The 12,911-nt window shown below is 34.5% G+C and overlaps 1 protein-coding gene across 1 annotated transcript; it reads right to left on the bottom strand.

Annotated features, from left to right (window-relative positions):
* Nucleotides 1-3,523: 3,523 nt before the first annotated feature.
* Nucleotides 3,524-12,676, bottom strand: LOC144563481 (RNA cytidine acetyltransferase 1-like). The gene is made up of 26 exons (XM_078312957.1): nt 12,458-12,676; nt 11,924-12,015; nt 11,653-11,824; nt 11,348-11,470; nt 10,937-11,110; nt 10,729-10,839; nt 10,496-10,629; nt 10,086-10,179; nt 9,662-9,760; nt 9,385-9,521; nt 9,177-9,274; nt 8,417-8,540; nt 8,248-8,335; nt 7,914-8,013; nt 7,740-7,792; nt 7,467-7,643; nt 7,327-7,364; nt 7,122-7,212; nt 5,871-6,050; nt 5,457-5,565; nt 5,277-5,346; nt 5,034-5,184; nt 4,803-4,931; nt 4,506-4,631; nt 4,306-4,371; nt 3,524-3,956 (listed from the first exon to the last, which is right to left on the bottom strand). The coding sequence occupies exons 1-26, from the start codon at nt 12,560-12,562 to the stop codon at nt 3,699-3,701; spliced, it is 3,099 nt and encodes a 1,032-aa protein (XP_078169083.1). The 5' UTR covers nt 12,563-12,676; the 3' UTR covers nt 3,524-3,698.
* Nucleotides 12,677-12,911: the final 235 nt, after the last annotated feature.

Below are 12,911 nucleotides of genomic sequence, written 5' to 3'. Positions count from 1 at the left end.
AGTTGCTTAATTTCTTCCTGCTGCGTTCTCCTCATTTATAGAAGTTCATTTTGAACATTGAAATGGAGAAAATCATAGATCAATCCAAAAATTGGGAACTGACACTGGATATCAGAAGATTATTGGAGAAAGTCGCAAAAATTAAAAATCTAGGAAATAAAAAGATTGGAGAAAGACAGCGCTCTTATCACAAATAAAAAATTAGAGATGACCGTTTTATTTACATATCTTGTAAATGAAATGGAAAGGAAAGGAGAAATGTATCATCAACAAAATGTTCCAAGATTAACAGTAATCCACTTATAATTATAGATACAATTGATAATCCAATTAATTTCTTTTGCCTATTAAGGCATGTGTAGTTTGAGGTTTCATCTTCGTGTAGGGAAACGGCTGTTCTCTTTGCTTAGGCTTAAGTTGCGAAAAAACCATAAAATAAAAATTTTACTTCTAACTCAAGCCGAGGTTTAAAAGAAGTTCGTCGAAAAGACAACCGAAAGTTTCTTTTTCAGTCTTTCCTTCACAAAAGCCGAGGATTTACTCTCTGATTGATTTCTAAAACTAAATCTATTTAACAATTAAATAAATTAAGATAACATTTATACCTCGTTTCCAAATTCCAATTGGGTGCTATGGATAGCATAAAGTCATGTGCTACGGCCTCAAAAACCTATCGTATAAACTTCAAACTTTGATTTAAGTAGTTCAATAAATTGGTTATATAATAAACTTGTAGAATACTAATTTTTACTATTTTTGAAATTTTTTTACTATTTTTTATGATTTATGAAATATTGCAAAAAATGGCCTAAAATATTGACAATATTCTTTTATTTTTAGACCATTTTTTGCCATCTTTCATAAATCATAAAAAATATTAAAAAAATTTCAAAAATAGTAATAATTATTATTCTACAAGTTTATTATATAACCAATTTATTGAACTACTTAAATTGAAGTTTGAAGTTTATACGATAGGTTTTTTAGGCCGTAACACGGATGACCTTATGCTATCCATAACACCCAAGCCTGATATATCATTACAATTCAATGAATCTGACATTTATGTGATAATTTGGAAAGTGCATTAACTTTAGGTGCGTACCATATCTTTTGAATTAAATGATTTTAATAGAGTGGTATATCATTATAACAAAATTTGATTTTTGTTTTTGTTTTGATAATACACTAGTGCCATGTAAACAATCAAATTGGTCAGTTTGTTAGAGCAAATAGTTTGTTTAGATATATACATGTTTACGTCACAAGTAGGGAAATAAATTATTTGTCCTTATAAACATAAACATGTTAATTAGAAGCCTAAATATTTCTTACACAAGCTATATATATTTTTTTAATAAAGAGTAAAATGAGAAATTCATAAATTTAAAATGAGCTTTAATAGAAAAAAATAATAAATTGAATAAATATGAGAGTTTTTTATATTTATGAGGTATATACACTGTGTTGCATGGATACGAGTACGGGTATCGTATCAGCCTATTGTATACGGGTACGGTCCTAAAGATTTTGGGGCCCGGGGCGGAAGAAATTTTTGGACCCTTTATATATACCCGTGTTGTAAAAAACGGGCTTAATGGCCTATTGTATGCCTGTTTAATTGTTAATGGCTGTCAAACAGTTATGAATACACTTATCGAAAGTCTATTAGTGAATTTTTCCGATTAATTGGCCGATTATTCTCGATTATTCCCAATTATTTCGTTTATTCTCGTTTGATCGTCCGTTTATTTCCATTTATTTTTGTTTATTCCAGTGATTATTTATTTTTACATTATTTTTTTTGTAACTGTGTGATAATAAGTTTCATAAACATGTATTACAATTTTATTTGTGCTTGGCTATACATTCAATTTTTTTATATATGTTTTGTCTTCTTACTTATTTTGAATTAATTGATTAATTCCTCTATTATATATATATCATATATTTTTCTTACTTACTGATGTAATTTTTTCAATTAGTACATCATGTTCATATATTAAATTAAGTTGTTATTAGAAACTAACTTTAGTGATTTTATGTTGGAATGTTTTATGTCTTTCAAATAATATATTGTTAGTGTTTGAAAATGCTTAATTCTCAAATTTATTTTTTAATTAAATAAATGTGTTACTTACACATGTAAAGTGCGTGTGTATTGTTAAGCGTAGTTTCATGTTATAATAATATAACTAAGTTAAATAATTTTTTTTTTAATAAATTATGAATATATACACATAATTTTAATGAAAATACAAAATTGTCCGCATAATTCTAATTAATCGGCCGCATACAAATTAATTGCTTGACAGTATCCAGTTCGTTCGACAAGCGCATACCGTTATTTACAATACTGATATACACAATTTTTTATTGATATGTAAATAGATCATACCTATTTATAGAAAAGTTTGAACCCTTTGAATATTCAAAGTTTGGGCTCTAATATTTTATTTATTTTTAATATATAGTATATACAGATTATTTTTTTTTAATATATGCAAAATATTTTTGTTTCTTTTGGGGCTCGGGGCGGTCGTCCTGGCTGCCCAGCACCAGGGCCGGCCCTGCGTATTAGATACGATACGATAATTTTAAAAAATCATGGATACGATACGTCTATTATGTATATTTTTTATTATTATTTTAATTATAATATTAATTGAACACTTGTATATATAAATTAATTATCAAAAATTCTGGAGAGGAGATGATACTATAACGCAACTATAGATTAAATAAAAAAAAACTCTGTTTTAACACAAAGCATGATGTATTCCAGTGGCGAAGGGGTGCGGTTATAATACAAATGATCCAGGTTCCATTCTAGAATATAAATTTTAGAAGTTGGTCTATGTACGGTGGATGGGTCTACGAGGGGGGTATGGCCGTATCCGAGTGCATATCCAGACAGAGAACACCGTATCCCTGCGTGTCAACACGTATCGAAGACCATATCAGGTGGTAAAGGATACACCAGTTCATCTGATACGCCAAGTGGCGTATCAGATACGTATCAAGCGCGTATCAATATCCGATATGGATACGGAGCCTATATTGAAAGTATCCGAGTAACATAGTATAGACATAAAATTCTCCCAAAAAATATTCCGCTCACTAGACCCACCAGTTCTGGACTCCTTAATTTTAATCTCACTACAGTCGTTTTGAGCATCCAAATGAACAAGTTGAATTCAAAATTATTTCCTTTCTCCGGAAAATAATTAAATGACAAACACAACTACACAAGCTCCTAAAAAGCTAATCTTATAAACTACCACCACCACGAAAGAATAAATAGATAAATAAATAATTAATAAAAATAAACGAATAGAACTTATAATTTAAAATTGAAATCAACAGGACTAAATGAAATATCTTGTTCTTGTATTGCTTGGGTCAAAAAAGGTACAGCATTGAGTAATAAAACTTTCATCTGGGGTCAAAAGGTACTCGTGAAAAATGATGTTAAAATGCTTCAAATAGAAAAGGTACAAAGCAGGGCTCCGGAAACAAATCATACAGAAATATCAATCTGATTTCCTCATGATTTAAATCATTACACTGTTTAAATAATTTCTTCAAGAAAATAAAAACAATAAGCAGACAAAATTGTTGTTAAATAATTTAAAAAACAAAAAAAAAAACTACATGACACATTACAAATAATCTCAATACCTTCTATAAATATCAATCTAATTTCCTAATGATTTTCTTTTCTTGGATGAAGATTTGTCGCCGTGTTTTCCTTTTCGTTTGGAACTATTACCATCATCCTTGTGCTTCTTTTTCCCATGCTTACTATCTGTTGGGGTCTTGTTAGATTTTACGCTAACAAGGCCACTCGCTGACACATTTCCACCTTTCAGAGCCTTTCCCAATTCATCATCTATTGCATACTGTTGATGCAACTCCGGGTCCAACATGCTTTTATTTTTCGCCCTCATTTTCTCCTGAAAGAATTTTATAAAATTTTGATACAATAACCAAATCAAGGAAAAAGAATTTTCTTTTACTTTCAGTCATCAAAATTTTCAGTTGTCTGTGTGATATTTGCCTTCAGAAATAATATATGAACCTTCTCCCAAATAAGTTTATGTTAATTTTATTAAAGATTCTCAAACTGCACTCTAGCTCATCCTTTCTGCACCCAAATGAGTTACAGATATTAACTCCTTTGAAATGGAGAGGACAGGGACACAGATGGGCAATGTTTTCTCCTATTTTGTGAGTATAAATAGAACTTAACATTTGTATCAAGTGGGAAATGAAAAGCAGAGAGGAAGGTGTGTAAATACAAACCATAACTTCCTTGGCTCCTTCATTCAGATCTTCATCCAATGATTTGGTTAGAGGTGCAAAATCAATCTAACATAGCCAAATTAATAGAAATGTTAGTTTTCAAGCACGAAACTAAAACATGTTAAGAAACAGTTCTTTGCTGATAGCGTGGAAAGAAAATCCTGAAAAATAGTACAAATAACTTGAATGACATTAATTACATCTTTAAGACGAGGTAGAGAAACATCCATTTCTTTAGAGGCGACACGCTGGAGATGGCCATACAATTTCCTCATAACCTTAATAAATGATGAAAGTATCTGCTCCCTTTCCAAACCTAGCTCATCCTGGCAAGTAGGAAAAAAAAGGCTCCAATGTTTTTACTGCTTCAAAATGGTAGAATGCCACTTGTTTAAGTGACTGTTTAAGTGACATATGGTACTTCAACAGCTTACAATCCTGACTCACTATTTTTGTTTCCATAAAACCGACTTTCGAAAGTTGAAAACTTAACCTACCTTTACAGCAGTCAAATCCTTGTTTTGTAGACCCATGCATAGTAGTATAGCCCCCTGGACGCCATTTAATGTGACCGGCATTTTCTCCTGGAAATATCGGTGTGCTAGCATAGGCACCAGGTCAAGAATCTGTTCAGCAAAATACAAATAGTACCAAATGAAAAACTTGAATAGATTGTCCCGTAGAAAAATAAAAATGTAATCAAATGTAGATGTAAATTGAGGACTAACCATATGAAAATCAACCAAATTGTTTGTGTAAGCCTCAAGCCGTTTCATGTCATAAGGGGTTAATAAGTCGCCTCCTTGTTTCGAACCACCGGTTGTGTCTTCAGACGGATCCGGTTCATGGTCTGTAAAATTTATCTTTGATGCCAAGACACTAGAAATAGTTTTAAGAAACACAATTATCAACTGAAATGGGTTTGCATAATTGAAAAGGATAAAATGGGATTTTTGGTACTAAACACTAACCTCATTGCAAGTGAAAAATTAAGATTGCGAAAACATGAACCGAGAAATCGTCTAAACCTTTGCCTGAAATCTGAAGGCACACCACAAAATATTTAAGAAAGTAATTTCCATTGGAATAGTTATCTATGCTAATTAAATAATATTGAAATGGTCCTGACATGAAATAAAACCAAAATATACCTTGGTAAAAGGGTTCGAGAAAGCCACATTTACTGGATCCAGTGACTTCAATATCATCATTATTTATTGGCTTCAGAGCCATGCATGTGTGTTCACCAGTAACAGGACTCTGCATTCAACCGAAATAGTACAGCTAAAATCAAAACAATAACAGTTCATACAAATATACAACCATTGCAGTACAGGTTCAAAGCTTAAATTGGTCAGCACATAAGCAATAAATTTGAAATCTGGCAACTTGCTCTTTGTTCGTTTTTTCTTGGATGGATTTTCATGGATCATATTTATAAGTCAAATTTATTATAAGATACGTAGACAAAGAAGGAAGAATCAATTATTACTGAGATTTATGAAGTCGGTACTACAATCAAAGACTATGAACCTTAACAAAAATAACAAAAAGAAAATATTTACTGGAATATGGCCGACATAGAAAGGATAAAAATAGTGTTTCTTCCAGAACTTGAATAGATCGAGAGTTAGTCCAAAAGAGACACCCAAATAATGAAGTCTTTCAGGCCGTCTTTCGCGGAGATGTAAGAGAAGGGGAGGTAGATTTGCTCTCGGCTTTATGCTCTCTTCTAACAATGATGCCTACACAATTATACATTATCCTTTTTAAGATAATAAATAAAACCAGATACCACCATACTTTCTTTAAGCAAACATTACAGGAAAGTGATGACCTAAACACTAGAATATATAAACCAATCTAGAACAATAATCTGGTACCAGGTCAAATTGCTTATTTTATGCTGTAGTTCTTTGAAGTAATTGACAATTGAAAAGGCTTCACACCAATACAACTTTTTTCTTTTACCAGTACCAACATATGCTGTCCATAGGTGGCAACTAGAATGGATTGGGTCATATTCCAATCATTCCAGGTTTGGATCTCAGGTCAGCTCAGGTTTAGGTCAATTTAAAATATCAGGACCGTAACTAGGTTTATTACCTCGCTAATTAAACAGGTTCATTTCAGCAGATTGATTACACCAATTATCTACAATCAGGTTTCGGCTTAGACAGATTCTGACTCAGGTAAAGTTCAAGTCACACCTAACTGCGGTCACTTCTGTCCGTATTAATTCATATTCTGCTTCTGGTCAGAGTGAGTTTGGTTTAATTATGGCGGCTAAATAGGGCACTTGTTGGTCAGGTCAGAATTGCAGTTTGTACCACAGGATCAAAATCCAAATCCTCTGTTACATTCCCCAGGCACAGCCCCAGCTACAAGGTCACTAAATAGTAGGTTCAACCAGTATTTAATGTGGACCTGGTGAATAACAAAATCATGTGACATGCTCTAGTAAGAACTTTGTAAAGGAGTTGTGCCAGGATTTTCGAGCAGGAAATCTGGAATCACGCAATCTAGACCTGTATGCCCTAAAATCTGCATCTGCTGCCATTATCGTGCATGCTTGTGCCATTACTAAATACACACTTGATCCACTCTGTTCTAATTATAACAGGGTGTTGATTTTTTCCCTATCAGGATACTCTGATACAATCAGATGTCTCAGGCTCAACAATGCAGCACCATGTCATCACAATAATGAGGTTAAATTTAGAATCTTAATGATTTTTTAGAAAAACAAAGGGACATTAAAAACTATTTCTCTTAACATGGATTATGTTAACTCTTGCAATTCACAACTAAGAGACCTTTTCAGCAGCTTCAGTGACCTTTACAGAAGACTCCTCAGGCACCATATCATCATCCTCAGCAAAATGTGTAACCTGTCCTTGATAGTACCTTCACAGTTATTAGTACTACAAAAGTTAGCATCTAATGACTATGCATGAAAGAAAGAAAATAGACACCTGTGCATCTACACCAAATGAAATTCAGATTACTAAAAACTGTTACCTTGTTAGCATATCTACAGCAGCTGAGCCATACCCGAGCTGAAATAATCATAAAACATTATATGTTTCAATATTTAAATTAAACAAAGCAAAAGCTGTACAATACTAGGATTAATAGCATCATGACATTAAAAGGAGTACCCTTAAGGCACTAGGATGGACAGCTATGCGCACAATTCGAGCCCCAGAGAGAGTTGGGAAAACTTCATCTTGGAATTGCTCGCAAAATTTCCAGGGTATTTGATCACCAGCTGGTGAGCGCCCTTCGCTCAGACTTCTCATTGCAGATTTTTGAGATATTTGTCCTTCCAGACAAACCTGTCCAACCCAAGATAACCAAAGAATTTTCTTTTACATGCTTCAAATAATCAGGCAGAATTTAAAAGCAAATCAAGGACAGGGTAAGGCGAGAACCTGAATGACACACAAAATATCTGGAAGTTGATTTTTTGTCTCATCAACAGGACCTGCAGAAAGTACATTTTAGCAACAACAACAAAAATCACCTTTCAGGTAAAAAACAATTGGCATTTTCCATGCTCAATTAAACTAAATGTCAACATGGTTTGTTAAAAATTAGAACAATACCGAGCAAGACAAATAAGTGGTGAGCAGGGGCATCAGCCATCAGTTGCAAATCATTTGGAGAATTTTTGTAATGCGACGCAACATAAAGGGCCATCATTCTCTGCAATATTGGTAAAAAATATTTAATTTCAGTCTATTAATCAACATAATATACTAACTTTTGCTTAAAAAAAATCCCACTATTTTGTTCTTGTTTCCTTTTCTCTAACAACTACTGAAGTTCATACAGTTTTGGTCATTTCAAGCACTCCAGAACGCACCGATCATTCCACAAGTAAAAGTAAAACCTTACATTTTGAAAATAAGCAAAAACTTCGAATAAATTAAGAGTTACCTGCAAGAATATCTCACTCTCCTTGTGGTATGAGAAGAGAGTATCCCGATTGATGTAATAAAGATCACATTCCTTTGGATGTGGCAATCTAGAAATAACAACAAAGTTAACAAGTAAAAAATTAAGAACAACAACAGACCAGCATTCAAAAGGCAGAGGAAAAACTAACCGAGTAATATTAGGAATAGAGTTACTAGCATCCAAGCAAAGCAGACCATTCAGCCATGACTCAATTGGGTCACCAGGTGCATACCTGATTGATTCATTCAGTTCGATCTTTTTGAATTCTCGACCTACAGGACAAAGATATACATATCAGCAGAATCTTAACATCACAATGAATTCAAACACCTATTGACAAGTAAAAATGCATCACAGTACTCAGAATCCTACAACTGAACTAGGTTTCTAGTATGCAGTGCATAAATAGCCTCTTATATATAAAGTACTGTCCATGTATCTGAGGATATATGAATGAATAACTAGCCGAATTAAATCAGGGGCCAAAAAATCATTAGTAAACTTTTTGCTCCTCAAGCATTTGCAATATCTGTGTAAGATTGAGTGAAAAGTTCTCTGAATCCCTTAAATTGAAAAAAAAAAATGTTCTTGTATATGAGGGTAATATTGTAGTCTCAGAATCATTAAGCATGTTCTTTCTATTCAAATGCTTATGAACATGGAATGCATGGATTAATAAATGATTTTGTCTATCTGCATTAAGTAAATAATTAATCTGCCAGTGCTAGTTAATGATCAGTTACATAATAAATTATTCAATTTAATAAGGCATTTGGGTATAAGAATCAATAGATAGCTGGATAAGGCCAGCTTATCTTGTTGGTAGTCAGAGATACACAAGGTTATGAAAGTTTCTCTTAAGACTATAAAAGTTGCCACAGAAAAATGTAAGAAAACAATGAAACTACCAGAGTTAGAACCATTGCCACTTCGAACCGACACTTTGCTTTGAGACTCCAGTTGTTCAATAAGCTTCAGAGACAAGGATCGGCCTGTTCCTTCATACCTTCACGCAGAGATTTTATTACAAGTTAATGAAAAACATAATTTATAAAGTTAGCAAGCGTAAATCTATTCAAGTGGATAGATAATATCAAAAGGAAATACAAACCATACCCATTAACAGTTGATGAAAGGAAAACAAGGTAAGGCCCAAGCATGGATCTTACAATAGGCAGTGGAATAGCTGCAGCTTCATCTATCACTAGTAGCTCTACTTGAGATAGTTTTGCATGTTCCTGTGGCCTAATATACTGCAAATGAAAAACACAATTAGGAATTTTTTCATAAATGAAGAATTCATACACCAAAGACTTGTTTATTTTGAAACAGAGAATTGAGAACTAAAATGTCAATAGAGGTGACCAGTGGCTTGAATTTATAAATAAAGTACCTGGATTGTCTGCCGATGTTGCTTGTAGACATTTATCTGAATAGTTGCTTTCTTCATCTCTGGATCATTACTCTTAACCACATCATAATGCAAATGCTCCTACAGCAAGTTTTCATGCGCAAACTATACAGTTATAGTTCTCACAAATTACAAAACATTAAAGGCAGGACAATGACAAGAGAGAACCTAGTACACTATGGTAATGCTTTGCATTTAATGTATTCAGGCCACTTAAGGAGACTCAATATATGCTACTGTTGCTATACGGAGAATATTAACTAGCATTTAAAATATAAAATTAAGACCATTGTAACTGTTCATGACATAAAATTCTGTAACCTTTCAGTAAATCCTACTTGAAATTCACAAAGACAATACAAAAGTTGACTTCTTTTATTATCAAAATGAGGGGGTCATATTAGACCTTGTACTCAAGTGCATTGATTCCCTTGCAGATGAACTCGAACAGAGTCTTCAGATTTTCTGGGCTTGGAGCAGTCACAAAAATATTTGAGTACCTGAAACAAGACTAGAACATGTAAATTGGCTATGCTTTCAGAGAGAACAAAACAATGCATCCAATCTAGCAGAAAAGCCTAAAACAAACCAAGTTGTTACTCCACAATTGCTTCTCCCATAAGAAAACCTGGAAACCCTTAAACAAAGCAAGCATAGAAAATGCATGTACGGAAAAGTAATAAAAAATGTTGTTATAAGGTGCTCTGGGCCTAACCAGCCAAATTTGTCTAACAAAAATGCCCTCTCGTTACCAGCTACAAAATATGAAAGTACCACATTGTATATCATTAGTTAAAACTAGAGGAAGTAACACACCCAGCAGCAACTGCACCAGCTACAGCAAGGCCAAGAGCTGCCGATTTCCCCCGACCGCGATTGGCCAGTAATGCAACAGTGCGTCGAAGTGTCTTGTCAAATATAGCATCAAGAAAACTAATCACCGCAGTCGCCTACCACAATTTACAAGAGAAGAATCAGTCTCAGTCCAATTGTAGAGATTAAAGGGAACAGAAATGATATATCCAAAAAGGGGTGGAATATGTGAGAACCTGATCCATGGTGCAGCACTTGCCAACTAGTTGCCCCATTGGGGTGGTGTCACGTAGCTGCTCCTTTAGATCCTTCAGTTCCCTTTCTCTTTCTGACAACCCCTCTGAGTCCTTCATTGTGTTTAAACAAAATTAAAGAAAAGGACATGTTACAAGGAGTAGAGCAAAATAAAATCATAGTCAATATATCCTTTATTTTATGTTTTACCTCAGATGTAGATACAGGCTCGATAGAGCGAATGTGAGAAGAGATCGGAAGGATGTTGAGCTCGTCGTCCATTACAACACATGCTTTGCATGATGCAATTGATAGGAGGAACCTCTCATTAAACCTTGTGGCAGCCTCAGTGTGTGATTCTGTTCTGAACCTCTCATGTACATCCTGTGTCATTTCGTCCCAGAATAGATGATATTAGATTGACAGACATTCAAAATTTAAGCGCCTACTCCCTTCCTGTTCTCATCAGCAATAAGATTTCACAATAGAAATCTTACCATTATTTTTTGGGTTTTCTACTATGACATGTGCTCTTTTCTGTCTGTATGTGTAGGAGAAAAGAGGTGGTTGTGTGTGTGTGTGTGTGAGAGAGAGAGAGAGAGAGAGAGAGACTAAACATACCATGACCATGGTGTACAGACTAGTCAGGGAGGACAGAGAACGAAGCAACAATAAAATCAAACCACCACCTTCCACTGTCTCTATGGTTCTTGCAAGTATATTAGGCGTCAAGGCCTCAAAATCCTAAAATGTCAAAAACCCAGCAAACACAAAACAAAACAACAATTTATGCAGCTTTTCTAAACAAAAACAAATGAACTGAACAAGCAAAAATTCAGCAATTCTCCCATGGCAAAGTGGAGCATAAGATTACAATCTATGATGCATTTCTGTAAGATACCAAAGAAAGAAGCAGACATAAGGACCTGAAGGATGCACATGGAGAATGTATTTCCCAGAATTCTATCAGAGTCTTTGTACAAGCAATAAGTAATGTCTTCTGTGGCAAGGAAGAGTGTGTAGTGGTCCGCCAACTCCTGGTCCAGCAACCCTCTAGCCATCAGTTTCTTTACTTGTTTCTTTTGCTTCTGTTTGTGACTATCAAATGCAAAACAATATGATCAGGCTATAACAACTTCAACTTGCGCTTCCTTGAGAGAAAATATGCATGAGAATTCAATTGTTGCAATAGTATACCTGCTGATCTCGAGCTTGTCTCTGTAGCACCATAATATCGAGCGGCGTGACTTAAGTGACGCATGTTTCAACATCATGTTAAGATTTGCAATCTGCATATTGGTAAAAGGTTCCAATTGTTATCAAGTCTTTATGCTGAAAAGATAAAAAAAAAAAATGATTTAAAACCCTCTTATCAAAAGACCAACAGCAACCCAACTTAGATGGTAACTTGTGCAACTTCTCCACAAAAAAGGAAAGAAGAGAATTTCACGGGTCAATAATGCAAATAATCCAAACCGATAAATTCGATCATAATATTTTCAGGAGACATGAAGAATTGTCAAACACCAGAATATAACACAGCAAGCTCACTGTTTCTAAGCAGGGAAGCGGTGAATCGGGACACAGCTGGGCTGATCACCCAATTAAATACTGGTAACACTTAAAAACTGCGTGACAGCAAGTCAGGTTAGTTATTTGGTGGTAACCCAGACCATTAAAGGGGATGTTTCTAGCATGTAGAAAAAGGGGAAATGGAGGGAGGCAGGAAACCTGGTCGCGGGACTTGTCTCCGACGATGAAAAACATGGAGCGGTGCCTGAGATTAGCTCCATTCTCGATCAGGGTTCGAATTCTTTCATCCACCTTCTTCCTCATGATTGCACAACCTCAATCAACTCGCCGAGCAGAGAAGGAAAGAGGGTTTGGGTGCTAGGGTTTTTCACTTGGCGCGCCGTCGATTTGAGAGGGTTTTGAGGGGGCGTGCACTGCACGTGATGCAGGGGTTGATTTTTTTTCAATCTAAACCCTCAAAATATGTTATTACACTTTACGTTCTTACAGTGTGTACCTGGGAGTATACAGTATACTTCATAGTTCATACTTGCGCCGTCAAGGCAAAGGCTTCTATGGACAAAATGACTTATTTGTAAAATGAACATATTTTTATTTTCAAAGTTCAAATAGTCGATCCGAACCGTTCATCTTGTTCTCCATATTAATATGT

Source organism: Carex rostrata, chromosome 12 (assembly GCF_964058835.1).
Source record: "Carex rostrata chromosome 12, lpCarRost1.2, whole genome shotgun sequence".
Taxonomy (NCBI): Eukaryota; Viridiplantae; Streptophyta; class Magnoliopsida; order Poales; family Cyperaceae; genus Carex; species Carex rostrata.
Note: the sequence above shows the minus strand (reverse complement) of the source record. Positions and strands in the feature narration are given on the sequence as shown.

Excerpts from the sequence above, each read along its gene's own strand:
- LOC144563481 (XM_078312957.1), bottom strand. The coding sequence starts at position 12,562 with ATGAGGAAGAAGGTGGATGAAAGAATTCGAACCCTGATCGAGAATGGA. Across the intron at positions 7,793-7,913 it reads CCACTTATTTGTCTTGCTCG|GTCCTGTTGATGAGACAAAA; the intron begins GTATTGTTCTAA and ends TACTTTCTGCAG. Across the intron at positions 5,347-5,456 it reads TCTCGAACCCTTTTACCAAG|ATTTCAGGCAAAGGTTTAGA; the intron begins GTATATTTTGGT and ends GTGTGCCTTCAG.